This window comes from Mugil cephalus, chromosome 17 (genome assembly GCF_022458985.1).
Source record: "Mugil cephalus isolate CIBA_MC_2020 chromosome 17, CIBA_Mcephalus_1.1, whole genome shotgun sequence".
In the NCBI taxonomy this organism is placed as follows: domain Eukaryota; kingdom Metazoa; phylum Chordata; class Actinopteri; order Mugiliformes; family Mugilidae; genus Mugil; species Mugil cephalus.
The window spans coordinates 24,194,474-24,219,823 of record NC_061786.1 but is presented as its reverse complement, the minus strand read 5'-3'; the positions used below and the strand labels follow the sequence as shown (position 1 = coordinate 24,219,823).

The 25,350-nt window shown below is 49.8% G+C and overlaps 2 protein-coding genes across 11 annotated transcripts in view; both read right to left on the bottom strand.

Annotated features, from left to right (window-relative positions):
- Positions 1-198: 198 nt before the first annotated feature.
- Positions 199-20,124, bottom strand: mgaa (MAX dimerization protein MGA a). Of its 10 annotated transcripts, XM_047611117.1 has the most exons (23): positions 17,838-20,121; positions 13,754-14,880; positions 10,900-12,604; positions 10,306-10,402; positions 9,935-10,036; positions 9,719-9,847; positions 9,283-9,411; positions 7,074-7,744; positions 6,649-6,925; positions 6,324-6,571; positions 6,144-6,246; positions 5,756-6,066; positions 4,627-4,821; positions 3,960-4,167; positions 3,666-3,890; positions 2,586-2,903; positions 2,347-2,534; positions 1,997-2,107; positions 1,806-1,917; positions 1,623-1,714; positions 1,268-1,556; positions 1,013-1,219; positions 199-943 (listed from the first exon to the last, which is right to left on the bottom strand). In XM_047611117.1, the coding sequence occupies exons 2-23, from the start codon at positions 14,821-14,823 to the stop codon at positions 540-542; spliced, it is 7,191 nt and encodes a 2,396-aa protein (XP_047467073.1). In that variant the 5' UTR covers positions 14,824-14,880; positions 17,838-20,121; the 3' UTR covers positions 199-539. The 10 variants fall into 10 exon arrangements, with proteins under 10 accessions (XP_047467073.1, XP_047467074.1, XP_047467068.1 ...); XM_047611118.1 differs by having other exon boundaries at positions 1,268-1,505; positions 2,347-2,903; positions 17,838-20,124; XM_047611112.1 differs by having other exon boundaries at positions 2,347-2,903; positions 17,632-20,122.
- Positions 20,125-20,284: 160 nt separating this feature from the next.
- The window catches only part of tyro3 (TYRO3 protein tyrosine kinase), a 13,165-nt gene continuing 8,099 nt past the window's right edge, over positions 20,285-25,350 (bottom strand). Inside the window, exons 14-18 of the mRNA XM_047611372.1 lie at positions 24,661-24,782; positions 24,478-24,587; positions 24,142-24,301; positions 23,837-23,973; positions 20,285-21,829 (exon numbers count right to left, since the gene is read on the bottom strand). Coding sequence (XP_047467328.1) covers positions 21,442-21,829; positions 23,837-23,973; positions 24,142-24,301; positions 24,478-24,587; positions 24,661-24,782 — 917 coding nt within the window. The 3' untranslated portion in view covers positions 20,285-21,441. The remainder of the gene's footprint in view (positions 21,830-23,836; positions 23,974-24,141; positions 24,302-24,477; positions 24,588-24,660; positions 24,783-25,350) is intronic.

The window sequence follows — 25,350 nt, the reverse complement described above, 5'->3', positions numbered from 1 at the left end:
ATCGCGAAATATTCACTTTGTCTTTTTGTGTGTCTCTATATGGTCTGTCCAGCCCAAGAGGAGAGACAAGGACAGAATCATGTCATGTTGTTGAGGTCTTTTCTTTAAATTTATTTATTTGTGTGTGTGTGTGTGTGTGTGTGGGGGGGGGGGGGGTGCATTCAGGCACCTCCAGTAAATCATGAAAGAATCCAAGAGTTGTTTTTTAACTTTATTGAACTTTTACACATGTACAAAAATACAAATCTAAGAAAAACACGTTTCCTTGAACATCTCACGGCTTCTTTTAATTTCCTGACGATGGAACAAAAAAAAAACTCATCAGAGACAGGAAACACATTTTCTCCTACTTTAATTAAAGTCAAGCTGTGAAACATTATCATCACCATTAGTTATAGATTACAGATCATTATCATCGTTGCCATGACAACGGCCTCAGTTTGATTAGTTCCCACTTTAATCTCAAATGTAAACAAACGTTTTCTCAGGAACCAATCACAGGGAACCTGCAAACAGCCAATGAGGTGTGACATCATCAGTCAGCTGGGGGGAGTTCCTTTGAGCCCCAGAGGAACCAGCCTGGGCATTGGTCTCCAGGACCCCCCCGTCTCTCCCACAATCTCCTCACTGGTGGGGGGGTCCCATACTTTGGCCCCACCCACCTTCATCTGCAGCAGAGGGGGCGGAGCCAATCCCCCTCCTTTAGCGTTCCCATTGGCTGATCCCGGTGGTACGTCAGTGCCCATGTGACCGCTAAGCCCCGCCCCCTCAGAAGATGATGGGAGTCCTGCCTCTGTTGCCATGGTAACCGTCTGCTGATTGAGGAAGACGATCTCGTTGAGGAGGGAAGTCAGGTTCTGGTTCTCCATCCTGGCTCGGTCTTCTGATTGACCTGAACCCAGCTGGGACAGAGGCTGGTCCTGGTTCTGATCCCTCGCTTGGTCTGAAAGGGGGGGGGACACTGTTAGTAACAAGCAGACAAATAAACCAACCACCCGTTTGGGGGGGTTACCTGTTTTGGGAGGGGGTGGTGAGGTGCGACAGCGCTGCTGATTGGTCAGAGTCGGGAGGTTCAGGGTCACTGAGGCCACGCCCATAGCCAGGCGGGGGTTGGTACCTGGGGGCGGGGTCAGGGACAGGTATGGTTGCCTTGGTAACGGCGTCCCAACCAGAGACAGAACCTCGGCCGGAACCAGAGCCTGAAAGGACGGAGACTCAGCTGGAAGACAGGACGGGGACAGTTACTAGATCAGTCAGCTGGTCTCACCCTCTGGGGTCCTGGTCCTGGACATGGTCCTGGTCTCACCCTCTGGGGTCCTGGTCCTGGTCTCACCCTCTGGGGTCCTGGTGCTGGACATGGTCCTGGTCTCACCCTCTGGGGTCCTGGTGCTGGTCTCAGGACGCTTCCTGCTGCGTGACAGGATGTTGGGAACCGTCCTGGGCCGCTCCCTGGACACAGGTGCATTGTGGGAAACTGCTGGATGAGTGGGCGTGGCCTTCTGAAGCTGGACAGAAGGAGGAGGATGTGAGGCCCCGCCCACTACAGGTGGAGGTTCCTGGAGACAGAAGAATCTTAAGTGATTCTGGTTCTGGTTCTGGTTCTGGTTCAGGTTCAACGTTACCTCTGTGATTGTGTCTTCATCAGATGAGATCTCGATGGTGTCGTCACGGCGACGACAAAAAGACGTCGATGAGTCATTCATGGTCCAACCAGCTGTCAGAGACAAACAGCGTCCAATCAGGGACGAGCACAGGACCAGGTCCACCGGGTGTTTTTTTTTGGGGGGGGGGGGGGGGGGGCTGACCTGCTGATGAAAGAATGGTCTCCAGGTACTGGTCCCTCCTCTTCCTCAGCTCTGTCTTCGTCATCCTCAGCTCTGTCTCTGTCTTCTTCAGCCTGGAGATCACATTCACGGCCTGAAACCAAACAGCTGGGTTAGAACCTGTCCTCTGTCGTCCTGGAGACGGAGACACGTCTGTAGATGGCGTCTCTGACCGTGTCCAACGTGCTGAGCTTAGACTCTCCGCTCAGGTCCAGTTGTCTCCTTAGAGCTTTGAACCGATGCTGCATCTCCCCCCGACGTCTCCTCTCCTGCAACATGTGACGCTGGACAGGGACATCAGGGACATGAGAGACATCAGGGACATGAGGGACATCAGGGACTATACACACACACTTATATATATATATATATATATATATGTATAATTCATTGTTAATCATATCTTCTATTTTCTACATTCTATACATTAACTCGCTTAATTATCTTCTATAATAATAATTAAATCTTTTAACTCCATCATCATCATCATGTCCCTCTGTCCCCGTGTCCCTCTGTGTCTCACCAGGTTCCTGTGGACCGGCTGGTCCTCGTCCGTCTCAGTGTCTGATGAGTTTTCTGTCTCACTGCTGGACGTCAGCTCCACCACGTTTTCAACTGGATCGTCCACCAGACAAATGACATCCAGGTCCAGCGGGTCAGAGACCAGGTCCAGACCGTCACTGGGGGGGTCTGCAGCAGGGGGGTCTGCAGCAGGAGGGTCTGCAGAGACCAGGTCCAGACCGTCACTGGGGGGGTCTGCACAGACCAGGTCCAGACCGTCACTGGGGGGGTCTGCAGCAGGGGGGTCTGCAGAGACCAGGTCCAGACTGTCTTTGGGGGGTGGTACTGAGGGTGGTGTTCTGTGGGGGTACGGGGTTTGGATTAGGGGGGGCGCTGCCCACACCGTCACCATCTTGACCCCCGGCTTGGCGCCCTGGTCAGTGGAGGGTTTGAGGGACAGGAGGTGAGCTGGGGGGGCGGGGGGTGGGAGGAAGGCGTAGGAGGTGGAGGGCTGGGAGGAGACTGGGGTCAGAATCTGTGGATTGGCAGGGACGGACGGAGGACAGAGGACAGCAGGTCCTGTTGGGAGACAGGGCGGCCTTTTAGATACAGTGGTGTAGTTCAGGCTCTGGCCTGAAGGAGGCAGTGTTTTACCGTTTACAGACCAGATTTAAATTTAAATTTTAAATGTTAAAACTCTGACGCCTGCAAGACACTGATTTGATTTTCACTCTTTTATCTTATTGTATAAATGTTTTAGTGATGGACACGTCCCTCATTACTGAGCTAAACCTTCAACAATTATCAGATTTATTATTATTATCATTATTATTGTCAAGTATAATAATATAAATGTGTTTATTGTGTTATTATTATTATTATTATTATAATTAGGGCTATTACTTTTCTTTACAAAATACAAATTTTTATCTGAAATTGCCTGAAACTTTTCTCTTTCCACGCTCGGTCCCGGCCACAATTTACACTGTACACACAAGATTTTTTCCACAGTTGTAGACAAACTTGTTCTGTCTGTCACAATTTGCTCGCCAAAGCAGTGAGACGTCTGATGGCGGCCAAGTCCCCGTCTGTTCTCCATTGACTGTGACATGAAGATTTGGTCAGAGAAGCAGAAAGGACATGTTGACTGAGACTGTGTAGCCCCCCCCCCCCCCCGGTGTTATTATTATGATGTTATGATGATGATGATTATTATTATTACGTAACCCCAATTTTATCCTCTTGGCTGAGTTTCTGTGTTGTTTGTGTTGTTTTTTGTGTGTTTGTCGTGCACCATCTCATCTATTGATACAATGAGAATAAAGATTCTCCTCTACTCGCCTGGGGGGGGGAGTCGCAGCACTGGGACCGGCCCCAGCTGACTGATGGGGATCAGTTGGAACAGTTTACCATCCGGGCGCCGGTAGTACCGGAGCCTTGATGTGGTCTGGACTGGCTGTAGGACCGACTGGAAGACCGGACTCTGAGTGGACATGGGGCCCAGCGGCAGGGGGGGGGCCGGACAGGTCACAAGCAACTTCTGAGAAGACTTATGAGGATCTGGACCTGAACAGAACTCATTGGTTAATAGAGTCCCACTGAAATGAGTCTGGGCTGCAGGTGAAAGCGTCTCACCTTTAGTGGAGTCTGGGACAGGGTCTGGTGTGGACGGGGCTGTGGTGGGAGCTGAGGGCACAGTATGCGGGGGCCCTGGACGTGGAGCAGGAGGAGGTCTGTTGAATAGTACCCGTCCAGTGAGGTAAGCAGCCAGCCGGTTTGCTGGGTGCAGCGCCCCCATCCTCCCCAACTGGATCCTTGCCAGTGGATAGAGCTTCCCGTTGACCTGCAGGACACAAACACCAGGACAGTTTATTAAAGGACGTTTAAAAACAGGGTGAGATGAAGCAAAGTCCTGAACAACAGAAAGAAACCAACACCCCCCGTTAATATAAAACAATACAACTGGTTCCAAAGACCAGAGACCTCCAGCTCAACATGGGCTGAATCCACAGAGAAGAACTGGGTCTCACCAGTGACTTAAAATGCTCGTACGTGCTAACGGAGCATCATGGCTGGTAGCAGTACGTGCTAACGGAGCATCATGGCTGGTAGCAGTACGTGCTAACGGAGCATCATGGCTGGTAGCAGTACGTGCTAACGGAGCATCATAGCAGTACGTGCTGAATTCTTACTGTAACTTCACTGTCTGTTGGATATTTGTTTTCATCAGGGACTCTTGTGGATTCAAATCCTCACAAAGACTCTGGACCCTCCTGGTCTTGACCGTATATGATGGTCTTACCTGGACCAGCTGGTCTGTTCCGTCTGGTTGCTTCCTGGTGGCTGACAGGAAGCCGGCGGGTGAGATGCCCATGAGGAAAGGCAGAGCCATGACCGTCTTCTTCATCTCCATCTCCTCCTCCTCTTCCTCGATGTCCTCCTCCACCTCCCGCTGCCAATCTTCTGGAGGCCGCGCCTCCTCCTCCTCCACCTCCCGCTGGCAGATCCGAGGCGAGAGGAAAGGTTGAGTCAGGATTCATATTATTAAAGATCACAAACATCAATTGAGAGAAACCTAATTAGAATATATGACACCAACTCGGCTAAATAAATCCAACAAATGTGGTAGACAGGGCTGATTCTACCACAGCCTACGTCACCGACCTCCACTCCAGGCGCTTTGGAGTGAAGTCATGGAAATGATTTTAGTATAAAACTATTAATAGACGTCTTTGTGTATCTTTGGTATTTTTCCTGTAAATCATGACCTTAGCAAAGAAAACTAATCTAGGACGACTTTTTGCATGTTCCCAGCAGGATTTTGAGAACCATGTGTTTTCAAAGAGCGTTAATGAATCTGATCTGTTCAACAGCTTCATCTAAGACATCGTGATGGATTTATGCCGTGATTTAAAACTCTGGTTGGAGCCAGAGACAAACTGAACCAAAGCCTCAGAGCTCATCCAGCTCCTGTCCATGTTCGGAGACGTGTCAGGGTGGACAGTGTTGGATCAAACCATTTCTCTGGCCTCAGTTTACATCCAGTTCCCACCAACAAGAACAGATTAAACCAGGATTTCATAATCTGGAGCCATAGACTGACCCACATCGCAATAAAACCACGCAGTGAATTCAGTTACGTGAACGGGGAAGGACTATTGTTGCTAATTGTTGCTGCCATATATGGTCAATCCGTGTTTTTGAATGTAAAAGACCTGAAGCATGTTTGAGCCCAGGAGATAAGAACAGGATTTATCATCACTGATTATTTATTAGTGTGGTGGTGTGTGTGTGTGTGTGTGTGTGTGTGTGTGTGTGTGGGGGGGGGGGGGGGTACACATTGTAAATTTCATTCCTATGACACAATTTAGAACCTTTTCTACACGGTTTAATAAATGAGGCCCCAGGGAATCAGACCCGGTCCCACCCACCTGTGTTCCTGGACCTCCCTGGTTTCGCGCCACTTCTGTTTCTTGCTCCACTTTGGGTCTGGAGATGTGGACCTTGTACTGGATGCAGTGGTCGGTGCCGCTCTCCACCACGGTCCGGCTGACGGGTTGGATCAGGTACTTCCTGATCCAGAAGGGCTGGTCCAACCGGTCCTGGGCCATGGCCTCACACAGCTTCTTCAGGACAAGGTTCCGGTCGCCGTCGCTGGCCCACTTACATTCGGCCAAGATGAAGAGACGCTTGGACGGCTTTGGAGCCGGAGGAGCGGGAGACGCAGTCTGGCCCAGTTTACCTGGAACAGGAAACGCCTTCATTAGTTCTGGTTCAGGTTCAGACCAGGCAGGTCAGAGGAGCTGCACATGGACCCACCTGGAGGAGGACTGGAGGTTCTGGTTCTGCTCTCCTTTGAGGTTGGAATTCTCTTTTTCTGGGGTGTCAGACCAGCGGCTCTAGACTTCACCTCTTTGACCTCCTGGTGGAAGATGGACCAGTATGGATCAGTATCAATAGATCAAGACAGGACTCTATTTGGGTTCTGGTGAATCTGACCTTGTGGTTCTGGACCTTGCCCCTGAAGCCTCGGACTCTGGCACAGCCGCCCAGTTCCTCTCTGGTCCAATGGTCCAACGCTCTGGACTGAACCAGCTCCTCTGGTTTGTCAAGGACGGTCTCTTCAGGACTGGACCGGGCCTCTCTCGGAACATGGACTGGTTCTGGATCTGAGTCTCCACCGTCCCTCCTCCACAGAGTCCGGACCCGCTCAGCAGGCTGGGAGACGCTGTCGGCCTCCTTCAGGACTACAGGAAGCAGAGGTTTGGTTATAGGCAGGCTTGACTCAGGTGGTTCAGGCTGAACCGAAGCTGACCCCACTTACCGTAGGCCATCTTCATCCTCCTCCTCCTCCTCCTCTTCTTGTGCCCATGCAGGGAGGGGGGGCTGCCGTCGGACCCGTCCAGGTTCTTCAGGAGGACCACTTTCTGTTTGAGGCAGCTGCAGCCGAACATGCAGCCGAGACGACCACAGTGACTCACCCTGGAGGACCGGGACAGACTGGAGCAAACACAACCGAGCCGGCAGAACTGGTTCAGACAACGAGGGGGGCGCCTCCGGGCCAACTGGATCGGAGCAGTAGGGTTCTCAGTCACAAAACCCTGAGGAGGGGGATGGAGGTTATCACACAGGTACATAAATCACGAATCAAGACCCCACCAGTGAAAAAGAAAACCAGCTTTTGGTTCTGGTTCTGGTCTGGCAGGAACCAGTGGACCTGTGATTTCCTGGGGTGGATTCAGAACTCACCGTCAGAGTGAACAGGGACTTCAGGGCGATGGTGGCCCTCTCCTCGGTAATGGAGGTCCGGTCCCGGCCCTCCCACACTACAGCATCCTCCAGGTCCCTCTGTCTTAGCAGGGCCCGGGTCAAGGGGGGCCGGCCTGTCTGGTTCTGGCCACTGGTCAGAACAAGTTCAGAGTCCGACTCCAGTGGAGCCAGGTCAGACAGCACTGGATCCATGGTCCTGGGGGGGCTGAGGGTCTGGGACAAGTTCCTGGGTTTGAGCTTCCTCCTCTTGTTGGGGGTGGGGGTTTGTTCTGGGGTGTGGAGAGGTTCAGATCCCAGATCAGCTGGAGGTTCTGGACGGGGTCTAGTCTGTCTGGGACCTCTCTGCTTCTTCTCCGTCCGGCGGGGTTTGGTCTCCTTGAGTCGGGGTCTCTTGGAAGGGGGGACAAAGCCAGAGATGAGGTCTGTGTCGGGGGGGGCGGTGGTCTGTTTCTTCAGGACGTGGTCCAGGGTCCGTACGTAGCTGGTGCTCCTGGTGGGGAGCTGGTAGACCGGGGGGTCCACGGGAGGCTGGGAGAAGCTGGCGGCTCGCTCATCTATCAGCTTCCCCTCGTTCTCCAGATACTGGTCCAGCATGTCGCTGCAGAACGCCGACAGGTTCTTCTTCTGGGGGGGGTCTGAGCTGGGACCGGCTGCAGGACACAAACACACCAACATGATCTGAGTCTGAACAAACAACATGAAATAAAGAGACAGACGGTGAATAACAGACAAACACGTGAGGAAACGCTGAAGCCGTTCAAGGCTCCACGGGTTCCTCTCATGTTTATTTAAGGTTCAGTCATTCAGGTCATGGCCGTTCAAAAGGAGCTGAATAAAGGCAACGGGACTAGTAGAACTTCTTGAAGATGTTTCATCCCTGTAGCTTCTTCAGTTCTGAGAAACTAGTGGGAAGTTGAGGTCCAGCCCAAAGACAGAACCCCAGGCAGAAACATAGTACTGTAGTGTTGCTGTTCAATGTAGTGAGGAATGTACACACTTGTACATTGGGGAAACCAAACAACCCATCTATAAACGCATGGCCCAACACAGGAGAGCACGATTCAGAGCACGGTCCACAGACCAGGAGGATAGAGAGGGTCCAGAAACCAGGAGGATAGAGAGTGTCTAGAGACCAGGAGGATAGAGAGGGTCCAGAAACCAGGAGGATAGAGAGTGTCTAGAGACCAGGAGGATAGAGAGGGTCCACAGACCAGGAGGATAGAGAGGGTCCAGAAACCAGGAGGATAGAGAGTGTCTAGAGACCAGGAGGATAGAGAGGATCTAGAGATCAGGAGGATAGAGAGGGTCTAGAGACCAGGAGGATAGAGAGTGTCTAGAGACCAGGAGGATAGAGAGGATCTAGAGACCAGGAGGATAGAGAGGATCCAGAGACCAGGAGGATAGAGAGGTTCTAGAGACCAGGAGGATAGAGAGGATCCAGAGACCAGGAGGATAGAGAGGGTCTAGAGACCAGGAGGATAGAGAGGATCCAGAGACCAGGAGGATAGAGAGGATCCAGAGACCAGGAGGATAGAGAGGATCCAGAGACCAGGAGGATAGAGAGGATCCAGAGACCAGGAGGATAGAGAGGGTCCAGAGACCAGGAGGATAGAGAGGGTCTAGAGACCAGAAGGATAGAGAGGGTCTAGAGACCAGAAGGATAGAGAGGATTCAGAGACCAGAGACCTGGTTCCTGTTTGTTTACTGACTCCAGCTCTGGTCTCTGGTTGTTTCCCCGACGGCTCCTTTCTCTGAACCAGACATTCACTGGAGGAACTGATAAAGAATCAGATCGATGAGCAGAATCGATAACGGCGTCAGTATCAATAACATCTGATCGATGCCGATCCCTGGTCTCACATATGTGAACATACGGGGAAACCTACAATAAAGAAGTCTGGAATGTTGAAGTTGACTTCCGTGTTCAAGAGGAAGAAGTAAATCCTTCTATGGTTCTGGCCCCTGTTAACTGAAGGTAATGGTGACATCTTCTGTATTTGAATTGATTCACGCTTGGTACTTTGTTTGATCTCTAGAGAATCTCCCTTTCTTTCCTGAACGTTGTACAGTAACAGGTTGTTTCTTGATTTGTACGTGATACAACCCATTTAGTCCTGAGACCCGCTCCCTGGACTGGACTCTGGTAGTTATTCCTTATAATAGTATAATCATCATAAACTGCCCAAACCTTGTGAAGCCTCCTCAGGTCTGGAGGACGAAGGCGGAGTCTCTGACGGACTGAATTTATCTCTCCAGCCTTTAATCTGAGTCACATCTGTTGTTTTTCCTGTTCTGGACACAAACGCAGCAGAAACACCTGAAAACAAACCAGAAGTTACTGCCTCGACCTTTTACTCTGCAGCTGCTTTAAAACCGATTCTCATAGAACATCAGCATCACAATCAGCTTTATTTGCCAAGTATGTGAGCACATACAAGGAATTTCAGTCAGGTCACTTCTGCTTTCTTGTACAAAGACATAGAACTTAAATAAGCTCTAAAAATAATAATAATAAAAAAAAATAAAATAAAAAAAAAATACACAGAACTTAAATAAGCTTTAAAGCTCATCTGTCTTGTTTCATCTTCTCTGTTGGTTGCAGGTGAACCTGGTTTAGTTCTCACCCTGGGACGGGGGCAGTTCTTGGGCCAGAGGCACCACGCCGGCTCCAGGAGGAGGGATCGGCATACGGACACCCAGGTACTTCAGGTCGATGCTCAGGCTCGGATCCAGGAGGGTCATCTTCAGACCAACTGAGGTCAGGGGGGAGAGTTAGCTTAGCGTTAGCATCTAGTTGCTGTTAGCCTGGAGTTAGCATTCAGGTCCCAGGTGATACATACCTTCCTGAAGTACCGGGTGGATGACCTGTCTGTGCTTCAGCAGCTTCAAATCTCTCAGTAGAATCCTCTGGAAGGTCGTGATCTTCTCCTCCAGACTCTCTGCTGAAGTTTATGGTAGAACTAAATTAATCAACTTGCAGATTAAACATCAGAAATATAAAAAAAACATTTAGGATCACATAATTAGTGATTTGTTCAGGTTCCAGGTCTGGTTACCTTCGACCTCCTTCAGGAGCCTATTAGAGTTCCAGTTCCTCTAGCTTATAGTTAGCCTCAGGTCCGTCAGCTTAGCGTGACGTGTTTTGTTCTTGTTAGCTTACAACTAAGTCCTTATTTGTCTTTTTAGGTGTAATATCATCTAACAACAGTACCGTCCTCTTGAGCAGCAGCAGCTGGTTGTTGACCGTCTGGTATCGTCGGAGGGACCGGTGCGTCAGTCGAATCCACGATGTGAAGTTTGAGCGCCTCCTGAAACATGACTTTGTTTTTATCTTCTGAGTGCATGTTATTCATAAAAGTCAGATCAGTAGATGGCATCAACCAGGCCCCACTCCCACACATCTAAATGCGTTGACCCATCTTTTCAGGAGCTCTGATCTTCTACCTGGGTTTGTCTGGAGAAGTTACGGTCGGACTGTAGCTCCAGGAGGAAGCTGACTCAGGAAACTGTATGATTCCCCCGACCATGACCCCCTAACCCTCTAAACCTGATCCTAACCTGCCCACAGGGCTCAACTTCTCTGATTTTTAAGGCAGATAGACAAAATTTCTTGTTCATGACAACAATAATTTAACCAATAATACAAGGGAGTCTGATCCTGTCATCTTGTGATGCGTCACCCGACTGATGCGCTGAATCTTCCAGGAAGATTTATCATTTACCAAAGTGAATGCTCCTCTGTAGCACCAACAGAAACATTTACAGCTTCAAGTTCCTAAATTTAACAAATTAAATTTAGTTTTACCTTTGACGTGAAGGAGATGAACAGCTGCTCCTCCACTTCCTCCAGGTTAGGCTGCATTCTTATGTATGTGGAGTCATCCAGCTTCTGTTCCGTAACAGTCTTTGCTCGCTTTCGCCGCCGGGACTTCTTGCGTTTGCCAGTTTTGTTTGCAGGGACTAGCTGCACCGGCTGAGAAGGCTCATGTGGTTCTAGTGAAGGTGGGGGTGGGCAGGACACAGCCACCATCTCTGTGTTTGAAAAGTCCACCCCAATCCCAAGGTTGTCACCGGTGGAAAAAAACTGAACGAGGTCGGCAATCGAAGGCGTTGGTGACAGGGCGTCTCCATCCAATGACGAGAAGGTCGGAGACAGAGGCAGCTGAAGGGCAAGAGGGGAGAGCTCCGCCGGGAAAGGAAGTGACTGTTCGTTCTCTTGAAATGAAGGAGGCAGATGAGAGGTGGATGTAGAGGTGTTGAGACTCTGTGGTTCAGTTTGACGAGTCTGTGAAGGCAACGGCGTTAAAGGGTTGGTGTGAAATGTTGTGAATGAACAGTCTACGTGAGGCTCAGGTGGAGGTAACACTGTGTGCCATGTAAACACAGATGGGTCTTCGTTGTGGACCAAATCTTCGGGAGGTTCATCTTTACAAGCAGCTCCAGGGACCGTGGAGTTCAGTTCTAAGACTAATGATGCCGGCAGGGGGGGTAAAGGCTCTGGAGAACTCGCCGGTGACAAAGGCTCAAAAGCCAAAGAGGAACACTCTGGGTCTGGAAGTAAAGAGTCAGGCTTTAGGGTGGGGGAGTCTGAAGGTAGTGTGGAAGACACGGTAGGTGTTTGTGGCAAGTTTGGGGCAGTTAACACTGTGTCAAGGTGCGGGGACGAAGATGGAGACGCAGAAGAGGTAGCAAGTAGTGTAGAACTGGTGGATGTAGATACTCCGAGGGTACAAACTGGCAGATCTGAGTTGGGTAACACTGGTGCACCGGCGGGGGGGTTTGACTCTTGGACCGGGCCTTCGGAAACATTGGCTAAATGATCGTCAGTTCTTGATTCAACGGAATATGTAGCAGCACCTGAACCTGGACCTGGACCTGGACCTGAAGTACTGGAAGGTTGATGAGCTGTTTCAACCGTTTGTTCAGAATCACTCGAGAACACTTTGTCTGGATGAAGGTCTGCACCAGCAGGTCCGGAGGCCCTGGAATCAGGCTTTGTAACACTGAGATCTCTCAACAGACTGATTTCATTGGGGGTGTGGTCAGAAGAACCGTGGGATTCACCCAGAGGTTCCAGTGGTGGCACCACTGGAGGAGAGTCCTGTTTGCTCTTATTTAGTTTAGATTTTGCTGAATGCTGCTTCAGAAAAAGAGCGAGTGCTGGCAGCGGCAGGCGAGCCGGTCGTCTGTGCTGCTTTGCTGAAGATGATGATGGAGTGTCAGGATTACACTGGTCTGAGTCTTCTGAAGAGTTCTGGGAACTTGGAGGAGCAGCAGCTCCAGAGCAATCTGTGCGGTCTTTGTTTGTAAAGTTCAATGAATTCAAATGCTGCAGTTTTTCCTCCTTTACAGATACACCGTCCTTGTAAATGACATCCTGTCCTTTACTTTTCATGGCTTCAGTCTTAGTGTGACTGGCGGCCAGTTGCTCCAGGTTACATCTCTGCAAGGAAACGTGAGCCTCACGAATAAGTTCTGAAATTAACTTCTGAGCTGGACGAGGGTTACTGCTGAGGGAAATCAGACAACGAGAACATCAGCGTCACTGAGGAGGACATTAGGAACAAGGTCATGACTCTACAGCAAGTAATCACAACCAACCTCCTACAAACAAAGATGCGTTTCCACCACAGGAACTTTCCCCAAGAACTAAGTAACACAGTTTAATCACGGGGACCTGGATGTGAAGAACAGTTCTTGGTTGGGTTTGTACTTGAGTAAAGGAAAGTCTAAGATGTGTGCTGTATCTCTGAAAGTTGCAGCTACCAGTAGGTTCATTAGGTTTTATTACTGAGGTTTGACAGAACAACCTGGAGATCCTGGAAAAGTTCTGACAGACTGACGAGCAAGTCCAAATACAGTAAATTGCAACAGAACCACCAGTCAGGTTTTTTTTTTCTTTACTGTCTCAGGAGACCGGCCTCAGAAACGCCTCAGAAATGTGGGAGAAGCCTGATCCATGGAGTAAAAGGTTCTAAGACTTTCTGGTAGAGTTTGTAGCTCAGAATTTTGTTGAACATCGGTCTGTTAATTAAAGTAATTAAACGTCAACAAAACTACAGCAAAAACATCCTGGTAGGAGGCCCAACAACCAAGTCCAGATCTAATGCAGCATTAAAGCAGAGGAAGACATGCATAGGGAAGCCAAGATGGACAATCACAATATGGACAAACTGGTGAGGAAGGCAGGTTCTGTCATTGGCACAGAGCTGGACAGTCGGACTGTTTCAGGCTCTGAGCCATCATGGACCAACCAGTCCATCCACTGCACAGTGACATTCACAGACACAGGAGCAGCTTCAGTGACAGACTTATGCCAATGTCCTGATCACCCCCCCCCCCCCCACGACAAAATAAATACGTATATAAGATACAGACACTGTATTGTTGTCTGTTGCAAATCCCTCATGATACACATGCACACACATACACACACACCTTTGCCTCTTTTGTATTTTTTGTACTTTTATATTTCATATAACTTAATGCTTGTCCCACCCTTGTCAAGCTGCTGGAAATGTCAATGTGTCATTGAGATGAATAAAGTATCCATCCATCCATCCGTGTTCCTAAACATTTCTGCGTACTTTCTTACAAACTTGACATTTGGTCCAAAGAGAATGACAATATCATGGTCCTTGTCAAAACAAAACTCTTACCATTGACTCTCCACAGGGTCTTTGGCAGCTGACTGATCTTCACTTGTAGTGTGGTGTTTCTCCTCTGGTGCCGGAGGTTTAGAGTCCACTGCTTTTGAACTTCGAGGTTTATGGTTTGCGAGGAAAGACTTCAGGCTCTTCTTCACTGGATGCTGCTCAGTGGTTGTACTACCTCTGTCTTTGTGTAACGCTTTACCAAAATGGGGTTTGAGCTTCAGGCCCTGTGCAGTGGACCCGTCCTCTTTCAGTCCTTTAGAGAAGGGGTTGTAGTCGACTTTCAGCTGAGCAAACCTAGTGTTGTGGTAAGCAGTGACTGCAATAAACTCAGTTTGAGGGAAGGTGAACGTGACAACACTAGGACCATTCAGATTTATGTCTTTAGCAGCTTTGTCGGTCTGGACCACGTGCAGCCGTGGTAAGTAGCAGTGCATTGGCCGGAGGACGGTGTTTCCTTCTTGGTCTGTGATGTTGTTGGTGAGCTTCAGTCTATAAAATGACACTGGACTCTGCATCCAGTGTTGACCTGTCGCTGGGGACTCTGGATGAGAAAAGGGTTGACTCTTTGTGTGAAACTCTGCTTTTCCAGCAACTTTCCAGCTCTTCCCAGTCCACTTGTAAATATTATTGTCTATAGGTTGGATGTCCATGATCAGAGAGTACTTCCTGGATGGCTGCAAACCAGAGATGTGGAAGCGGCAGTAGGGGAACATCCTGCAACCTTGGTTGGTCAGAATCATCTCTGTCCTGCATCTGTAGAACTCATTCCACATGCTGTTGTTGTCCAGCGTTACCTTGATGCCTTTACAGTTGTTATCAGGTGAAAGGTTCTCTGATGGAGGGGTGGACCTGGCAGGATGCTGCAGTCCACCAGTCCTCCTCATGGCCTCCATAGGGCACATAATGGGTTTATTCCTAATGTTTGCCCCCTCACTTTGTTCCATCCTTTCGCTGGCCTTCCCTGGTCTCGTAGCGAAGCATGGGGCCGGATGGTTGACGGTACGTACAGCTGTCGAGGTGGTGGCTCCGTCCTGATGGAACACCATTCCTCTTTCCTTCATCAGCGCTGCCATGGAAACCACAGGTCCCAGGAAGGTCCTGCTTTTTATACATGTGGTTCACATTGCCCCCTGGAAAAAAATAAAAAGATCACATTCACGTCAAACTAATTCCATCATTCTGAATTAAGCAGTGATGTCGGTAACGCGTTACATGGCGTTTTCAAATAACAGATGCTGGTGACAAACCAGTAAGTGGTGGAGAGGTAAGAAGCTAGTCTGCCAGTCCTATGTAGAGGAAATGCTGCGTCTTTAATAAAAATATGTATTTATTTATCAACTTTTAAGTTAAAACTGTTGCAATGCACTTCAAATGAAGTGAGTATTGGCAAAACCGTTGGTCGTTTTTATGTTGAGGGACTACTAATGTAACATGTGATCTAACTTAGTTACTTTAAGAAACAAGTAATCGGTAATGTAACCAAGTTATTATTTAAAGGAGTAATCAGTAATTGGATTACTTCTTCAAGGTAACTGTGGCAACACTGGAACTTAGTGAAGTTGCATTCGAGGGTTTCTGATAAGTGTCAGCATCTTTTTACACAAAACCACAGGAGGAAAAACTGGGTCGGGATATAGAACATGTGACAATAAAAGGATCATAAAACTTCAATCATCAGTCCAATCAGAAGCCACCGTGGAACAACTGAAGGAACAAAGAACATGACGTTCTGAGGGGAGAGGGAACACACTCGTCAGCAGCTATGAAGCGTTTGGTAACAACAAGAAGTTTAAATTCTCCTCTGGATGGTTTTTAGTCCAGATGTGACGACCGCGGACTATGACAGGGACACTATGGTTTGATAAGAAAAGACATTCACAGCTCTCAGGTCAAATGTTTGTTGCTGTGGTCTTCACTCTTTCTCTCACAGGTCTGTCCACAGGTGACCAATCACAGTCTGTGGTTATTACTGACTCCTCCCAGCGCGAAGGTCCTGGTTCGAGTGCAGCTCGGGTCTTTCTGGGTGGAGTTTGCATGTTCTCCCTGTGTCTGCCTGAGTTTTCTCCAGGTTTCCTCCCACCTGCAGAGACCTGCTTGTTAGGCTGATTGGTGTCTCTACTTTGACCCTGGGTGTGAGTGTGAATGTGTTAGACAGACAGCTGCGATAAACTCCAGCTCAACCCTACTGAGGGTAACAGGTAGTAGAAGATGAGATCAGGTCTGTCCACATTGCATCGCTCCATCCAACAACCACGTGGCGGTTTAACTGTCGATTAGCATCCGTTCGCTAACATGATGATTAACAGTTACTGGGTCTTGCATCAGGTATCTGGGTTTAACATTTACAACTGTTTACAACCAAGATTTCTGTTAAATTATTCTGACGTAGGTCATGTTGAAACCAGTGAATAACTCATCAACCATTTGTTGATAAGAGCAGAACGTTCACAGATTTATTTGTATATTTAGTAGAGTGCAGATGTATGAGATTAATATACCTAATATGTGTCTCATTGTTTTAGTTTAATACACAGATGTGAAGAGTTCAATGCTGGAGGAGAAACTGAACTTCATGTTCATGATGTAGATGGACAAGGGACAAATACATGAGCTGGACTGATGTGTCACCAGAAGAACTTCAGTGATCAAAAGAACAGGTTCTCCTAAGGAGGAACTGATAAGCTGATTCAAGTGGGTCGCGGTCTGGTGACTGTGGTTCATATTGTTTTCAGTGATGTATGTCAGCTGCTGCCCCCCCCCCCCCCCCCCCCCAAACCCAAACCCAAACCCGAACCATCATCACCGATTCATCATTTCTTCATTAATGAGTCTTTTTCATTGTGCCGTTGGTCTGTGTAAGAGGTAATCGATGACTTCCACAGCAGAGAACTGGGTTCCCAGTCTTCTAGTCCTGGTTCTGATTGGGACTGTTTGAGTTTTATTTATGTAGGTTGATGTCCATGAATTGAAAATATGGCTTCGACGAGGCAACGTAACGCGACTCTATCCCTTGGACTCAGTGACTTCACAGCTGGAGAACGTCTTCTCATCCTCAACTCATAAAAACATCTTCATCATTTTCAACTTCAGTTTAATTTTGTCTGTGACTCTGATGGGTTCATCTTCCAGGAAGCAGGGACGTCATTGGTGTGAGAATAACTCTCCGTCTGAGGGCTCTGACGTTAGATAGATACGACCAAACAACAACAACAACACTTTTAAAGAGAAAGCAGAAGATCTTGAGCTGGTTCTTACTGTGAAGTGAACCAGCAGAGAGGCTGCAGCTTTAAAAGGGGAAACAGGGACCATCCAGAAACTGGATCATTCTTCTGCCGAGGTGCTTCTGAAGGAGTCTGAGGACCAACGAACACACTTCATGTTCCATTTGTTCGTATCTTTCATCTTTAGTCAACAACACGAAGCTCAACCAATCAGAGTCAATGTTCCAGTGACTCGTCAACCAATCACCTGTGTCTGTTTCATCATTTCACTTTTTTTTAAATCAAGTCGTCACCAACGAAGAACACGTCAACGCCGCCTCGTTCGCACATTTTCTATCTGAGCGCAGCCTCAAAGACCCAGAGGTTTGGTTCTGGTTCTGGTCTAAAGTCCAGTTACTAACCACACAGAGCCTGGACAGCCTTAGAACAAAGAAACCTTCGACCCCACACTTCTGAGAGCCTGGCCCCCGCGCTGGTCCTGGTCCGGTTCTGGTCTCAGTCCGTGTTACCAGACCTGGTCCAAATTTAGTTTGAGGACCTGGGTGTAAACGGAGCCAAGAGAAACTCTGAGGCCCCTGGACCCAGCAGAATCTCTTTAAACTACACTGCGCTACCAGCGTTTAGCTAGCTGTTGTAGTTTACAGCTAACTGTGGACTCACCCCTACAGCATCCAGTGTCTCTGGTGGACGTGGACGTGGACATGGACAGGTCTTCCTTCAGATTAAAGGTACTGAACTGGACCTGGATGTGTTGAGTCTGAATCTAGCTGCTAGCTAACACCAGGCCTCAGGATGAGCTCAGAAATGGCCGCCAACTAAAACCTCCGCAGCGTCGATCTGCGCATGTGCCACCGGTGCAGCATTACCTTCTTCCCGCATGGACGAACCGACCGTTTCCACGTTAACGCAAGAATCCGCCGGTTATCGTCGGTGTTTCCGTCGGTCGGTCTTCACAGAGGACCATTTCTAAGCGAGGCGAAACAGCATGCGGCGTCCGTGACGTCACAGCCCGAACCGTCCTCCGCGCTACTGCGCAGCCGCAGAAGCCATCTTCCTGCCGCCACCTGGTTCAAACACGTCCCGGTCTCTCGGCGTTTTTGTGTCCCGATATTCTCGTGTCCCGGAGCTCCAGCACCGGAGGATCCGTCATCAGAGCTCCGGCCTGGGCTCTTTGTCAGACCGGTGACCGGATGGTTTCAGGCTCTGTCCGGTACCGACGACTGACGGCCCGGTTCAGTCAGACAGGTGGAGATACCCGGTAAATTGGAACGGAACTGTCAGCGGTAAAAGGAGCTGGTTTGTACCGGTTCGTGCTGGTTTTGGATTAAACTAGACTCCGTTTGTGAGTCGGGACGGTTCCGTTCCTCCGGCCGCCATGTTCTGTTGAAATGTTCTAAGGACGCCATGTTGTTTCCGCCCGGACAGAGACGAGGGGAGCACCGTGGACCCCGACCCTAACTTTATTATTATTATTATTATTATTATTATTATTGTTGTTGGTGGTGGTTGTTATACTAACCAAACCCGGTCCGGTCCGGGTCTGGATCACGACAATAAGGAACCATTTTATTTACCTTGAAGCTGCGTGTGCACATGCGCCACGGGCGCGCACTGCGGCGAATGTGACATAAACGTAAACACGTCTGACGTCATGTGTTGTTTTTACGTTGCTTCAGTTCATGGAGTGGTTGGTCGGAACGAGAAGAATCAGGATTGAACTCGGAAGAATCAGGGTTTCTATATCCGTCCTCTAGAACCAACATGAGACGTCCCCGTTCTTTAGAACCATGTGGTTCCTAAACTACGGGTGGGGCCGAGGGTCAAATCGTGTTCTGAGCATCAGATAAAAACGTGGTTAACGTTGACGAGTCTCGTTTGTCTCAACTGGACAGAACTAAATCAATAAATCATTGTTATAAACCACGTCTGTAACTTCCTCATCTCTTCACTGACTATGATTGGTGGTCTGCTGCTGACTCCGCCCCTTGTCCTGCTAAGCTAACTCTTCGCCAGATAAAATATGAGTTACGGATGGCTGTTGCTAAGCTAACCATCCAGCCTACGGTTTTAAGTGGTACGAGTCCTACCCCATAGACAGGTTCTGTCTAGGCCAGTTCCCCTCAGAGCTGTGGGGTGCCTCATGGTTCTGTTCTGGGCCCTCTCCTCCTTTCCTTATGGTCCCTGAAGTGTCATGGTGGACACTGACCTTCAGCTTGACAAACACACAAGAGCTACAGGAAGAACCAAAAAAAACAGCTTTTCCAGTTATGGTTCCAGGCGAAGTTAAGACTCATCTCCCCTAAAAGACTTGAGAAGTCTGTTCATTGGTTTGTTCCTGGACTAAAGCCGCCGCCCGTGTGCTGGTCTGATCTGGTCACTGTGTCCGTTGATGCTCAACATGCAGCTGCCTGGACAGAAAAGATGTGTCCACGTCAATCCTGTCCTCACAGCTTAAAGTTTTATTCACTGTTTAAATGTTTAAATGGCACCGTCCTGTTTATCTGGTCCAGGTTAGAGCTGCTGAGCACTGAGCCCTTTAACACACGTCTGAAATCCATCCTAAACCTTTTTTCTTTGGCGTCCAATCATAGATAGAAAAGTAACCTTGGCTTTTATCCTTTATCTCTTCTTCACCATCTTCTTTTATGTGTCTTTTGTTCTTTTTATTCTATCGCTGTTTTCATGTATTAAGTGTATTTTATTCTTCTCTTCAGCTCTCTGGTTCAACAAAAGTGCTTTAGAAATAAACTTTGCTTTGACTAACAGCTAGTCTGGTTATGGTTAGCTTACACACGGCTAAAGCTAACAGCTAGCCTGGTTATGGTTAGCTTACACACGGCTAAAGCTAACAGGTAGCCAGGTAAAGGTTAACTTAAACATGGCTAAAACTAAGCTAACAGCTAGCCAGGTAAAGGTTAGCTTACACATGGCTAAAGCTAAGCTAAAAGCTAACTGCTAGCCAGGTAAAGGTTGGTTTACACACGGATAAAGCTAAACTAACAGCTAACTACTAGCCAAGCAAAGGTTGGCTTACAAACAGCTAAAGCTAAGCTAGCTGTAAGCCAGGTAAAGGTTAGCTTACACACAGATAAAGCTAAGCTTATACACGGCTAAAGCTAAGCTAACAGCTAATTGTTAGCCAGGTAAATAATCAGGACTCGTATGAAAATATTTGATCTGTTTGATTTCAATCCTCTCCAGTAAACATGATTTATACCTAATCATTATCGACCAATGAAAGTTCTCCATCAACTGGTGATGTCATCACTCGGTGTTTCCAGGTGAACTCGTCTGATTGGATGAAACCTGCAGGTGACTTCACTAACACTTTATTTACAGTCAGAGTTAAGAACAGAGTTCCTCAGAGGAACCAAACACGTTAAAGACACGTTAGTTCAGAGAAAAACTACAGGGAACCTGGTTCAGAGCACTGATAGGGGAGGGGCTCAGAGCACTGATGGGGGAGGGGCTCAGAGCACTGATGGGGGAGGGGCTCAGAGCACTGATAGGGGAGGGGCTCAGAGCACTGATGGGGGAGGGGCTCAGAGCACTGATAGGGGGAGGGGCTCAGAGCTCTGATAGGGGGAGGGGCTCAGAGCACTGATAGGGGGAGGGGTTCAGAGCACTGATAGGGGAGGGGCTGGGGCTCAGAGCACTGATGGGGGAGGGGCTCAGAGCACTGATAGGGGGAGGGGCTCAGAGCACTGATGGGGGAGGGGCTCAGAGCACTGATAGGAGGAGGGGCTCAGAGCACTGATAGGGGAGGGGCTCAGAGCACTGATAGGGGGAGGGGCTCAGAGCACTGATAGGGGGAGGGGCTCAGAGCACTGATAGGGGGAGGGGCTGGGGCTCAGAGCACTGATAGGGGGAGGGCTCAGAGCACTAGTAGGGGAGGGGCTCAAGCACTGATGGGGAGGGGCTCAGAGCACTGATAGGGGGAGGGGCTCAGAGCTCTGATGGGGGAGGGGCTCAGAGCACTGATAGGGGAGGGGCTGGGGCTCAGAGCACTGATGGGGGAGGGGCTCAGAGCACTGATAGGGGAGGGGCTCAGAGCACTGATAGGGGGAGGGGCTCAGAGCACTGATAGGGGGAGGGGCTGGGGCTCAGAGCACTGATAGGGGGAGGGGCTCAGAGCACTAGTAGGGGAGGGGCTCAGAGCACTGATGGGGAGGGGCTCAGAGCACTGATAGGGGGAGGGGCTCAGAGCTCTGATGGGGGAGGGGCTCAGCTGATCAGTAACAGGAAGTATAGATGATGAACGACGTGTTCACGATTGATCAGTAAACCAGGAACACTGATCAGCTGAGAGAGATGATGAAGGTTAATGTCCATGTGGGTTCAGACAATTCGAATTAATCACTGATTAATAATTAAACCTCGTTAATGAGTCAGCGACATCACACCTGAGGCCAGGTGGTAATCCGGGGTCTGCTCTGGGCAGGTGAGAGGGAGGGCGCTGATTGGTCCATGTCAGACATTAATGACAGCGTTGTCCTCTTCCTCCTCCTGCTCCTCCTGGGGGGCCCCATGGGGGCTGATGATGTACCTGTAGTCTCCTGTAATGGCCAGACCTGCTCCGGACCCCCCCACCACCAGCCAGTCCTCCTCCTCCTCCTCCTCCTCCTCCTCCTCAGCTCCCTGTTGCCAGGGGATGCCCCAGCTGGACCCTGCCTCCTCCCCCAGGACCCCGCCCCCATTCCGGGACTCCTCCCCCTCCAAGTTGACATAGAGTAGAGGCTCCTTGGGCGGGGGGGCCGGGGACAGGCTGAGCCACAGCGCCTCCAGCTGGACCACCAGGTCCTGGAAACTGGGCCGACATTTAGGAACCGGACTCCAGCAGCTGTGCATGAGCTCATATCTGGAAACAGAAGGAGAAGTTCAGACCTGGACCCGTGTCCCTAAAGACTGAAAGAGCTGCTCCTGGTTCTGGTCTCAGACTCTAAGACCAGAACCCTGATGTTTTCTCAGAGTTGTTCCTAGAGGAGGCAGAGATGAAAGGTTCCTAAAGAAGGTTCTGCAGTGAGATGTGCTGAGAGCAGGGAGGAGAACTTTAAGAGGCTTAGAGAGGAGAACATGGTGGAAAGAAGAGGAGGAGAGATGTTCTCCTGGAGCAGGAATCATTTTACCTGGTTAATACCACATGGATGAAGAGCAACACTGGTTCTAAAGTAGATCTGCTATTTATTTCTCTTCAGTCTCATAGATCAGATTCTAGGATTCAGTCTGTGGATGTGACTCGTTCTATGGATCAATGACATGATGCCTCATACGTAGCAACGGGCTCAAGCCCAGCTCCTCCCTGCACCTCCTCCCTGCACCTCCTCACTGCACCTCCTCCTCCCTGACACCTCCTCACTGACTCCTCCTCACTGACTCCTCCTCACTGACATCACACCTCCTCCCTGAAATCACACCTCCTCCCTGCACCTCCTCCCTGCACCTTCTCCCTGCCACCTCCTCCCTGACACCTCCTCCCTGCACCTCCTCCCTGCACCTCCTCACTGCACCTCCTCCTCCCTGACACCTCCTCCCTGACATCACACCTCCTCACTAACACCTCCTCCCTGCACCTCCTCCCTGACATCGCACCTCCCTGCACCTCCTCCCTGACTCCTCCTCACTGACTCCTCCTCACTGACACCTCCTCACTGACACCTCCTCACTGACATCGCACCTCCTCACTGACTCCTCCTCACTGACATCACACCTCCTCCCTGCACCTCCTCACTGACTCCTCCTCCCTGACTCCTCCTCACTGACACCTCCTCCCTGACATCGCACCTCCTCCCTGACTCCTCCTCACTGACATCACACCTCCTCCCTGAAATCACACCTCCTCCCTGACACCTCCTCACTAACATCACACCTCCTCCCTGCACCTCCTCACTGACTCCTCCTCCCTGACTCCTCCTCACTGACACCTCCTCACTAACATCACACCTCCTCACTAACACCACACCTCCTCACTAACACCTCCTCCCTGACACCTCCTCCCTGACATCGCACCTCCTCACTGACTCCTCCTCCCTGCACCTCCTCCCTGCACCTCCTCACTGACACCTCCTCCCTGACATCGCACCTCCTCACTGACTCCTCCTCACTGACATCACACCTCCTCCCTGAAATCACACCTCCTCCCTGACACCTCCTCACTAACATCACACCTCCTCCCTGCACCTCCTCACTGACTCCTCCTCCCTGACTCCTCCTCACTGACACCTCCTCCCTGACATCACACCTCCTCACTGACATCCTCCTCACTGACATCAAACCCCTCCTGAAATCACACCTCCCTGACACCTCCTCACTAACATCACACCTCCTCCCTGCACCTCCTCACTGACTCCTCCTCCCTGACTCCTCCTCACTGACACCTCCTCACTAACACCACACCTCCTCACTAACACCACACCTCCTCACTAACACCTCCTCCCTGACACCTCCTCCCTGCACCTCCTCCCTGACATCGCACCTCCTCACTGACTCCTCCTCACTGACATCACACCTCCTCACTGACACCTCCTCCCTGAAATCACACCTCCTCCCAGACATCACACCTCCTCCCTGACTCCACACCTCCTCCCTGACACCTCCTCACTAACATCACACCTCCTCACTGACATCACACCTCCTCCCTGACACCTCCTCACTGACACCTCCTCCCTGACACCTCCTCACTAACACCTCCTCCCTGACATCACAGAGGAGTCCCTCCTCAGACCAGACTCCTTTAGGCTCAGCTAGGAGCTACACCAGGAGGAGAACCAGGAGGAGGAGGAGGAGGAGAACCAGGAGGAGGAGGAGGAGGAGGAGGACCAGGAGGAGGAGGAGGAGGAGGACCAGGACCTACACGTGTGTTACTCACATGTCCTCCCTACAGTGTCCAGGTCTCTTCAGTCTCTGTCCTCTCATCAGGAACTCGTAGATCTCAGAGTTTTCTAGTCCAGGATACGGAGTCTGAGCACGAGTCATGATCTCCCACATGGTGACACCGAACGCCCACTACACACACACACACACACACAGACACACACACACACACAGACACACACACAGACACACACACATAGACACACACACAGACACACACAGGTGAGGAGAAAGTGTCAACATGTTGACCTAGTGTAGTAGTGCTGTTGTGTAGTTGTGTAGTGTTGTGTAGTTGTGTACCACGTCGCTGTGTGTTGTGTAGACGTTGTCGGCCAGACTCTCCAGCGCGATCCATTTCACCGGGAGCTTGGAGACGGATCCTTGACGGTAATAGTCTCCACTGTAGATCTTCTTGGACAAACCGAAGTCAGCAACACACACACACATGTTCTGGTCCAGCCTGGACGGACACGGACACACACACACACACACACACACACACACACAAAGAGAGAAACTCATTAATTCTCAGGCCGCAAACGTCTCTAGTTCTGAAAATCAACCTGGTCCTAAAGCTGGTGTGAGGACACATTGAAGACATGTTAGGGACACATTGAGGACACGTTGGAGACAGACATGCAGTTGCGGGCGGCCAGGTCTCGGTGGACGATGTTCTTGCTGCTCAGGTAGTCCATCCCTCTAGAGATGTCCAACATGAACTGGACCAGGGTCTGCAGAGACAGGTCCTGAGGGACAGACGGTAGGTGAGAGGACTCCCGGAGACAGCAGGAACGTTTGGGGAACATGTTGTCCACTTACAAAGGGCTCGTCCCCCAGTCTGGAAAGCAGGAGGAACGTGTGCAGGTCTCCATGTTTCATAAAAGGTAAAATCACCATGGGAACCGGGAGACGTCGACCGGGACGACGCTGGAGGCTCACTCCTATTGGACGAGACAGCTGTCAATCATAGCCCATCGAGGGTGTGTATGTGACATCACAGGAAGCTGAAGTCTCCATGGTTACAGCCATGGACAGATATATGTACAGATATTTTCTGATGAAATCATTCTCAGTGAAGCTCTTAGCGTTAGCATCTTTTATTTAGTCACTGAAATAAACTGAATAAACTGAAACAGAGGCTGATCCAGTTTCCTGATGAGGATCCTCTGGTACGAAGCTGCTGGAGCTGTTGTTGTTTAAAGAACCTAAAGGTTGTACTTTAGTATCAGTGTAGTATTTATTAGAGCTGAAATCAGGTCCATATAAATATCAGGAGAACTGGTTTCTGGTCACATCTGTTATTTGTTCATTGATAGAAATCACTGCGTTCAAATTCATGTTCTCCTCCTCCCCACTAGGGGGCGATATGTGTCTTAATACCACTTTAATACGGCTCCTTTCTGTTACGTCATATAATAAACGAGTGATTCATGTGTCAGACCGACATTTAAACAACAACCAGATGGAGAATAGTTCTTTTTTTTTATCTCGTACGTAATGTGGAGCTGT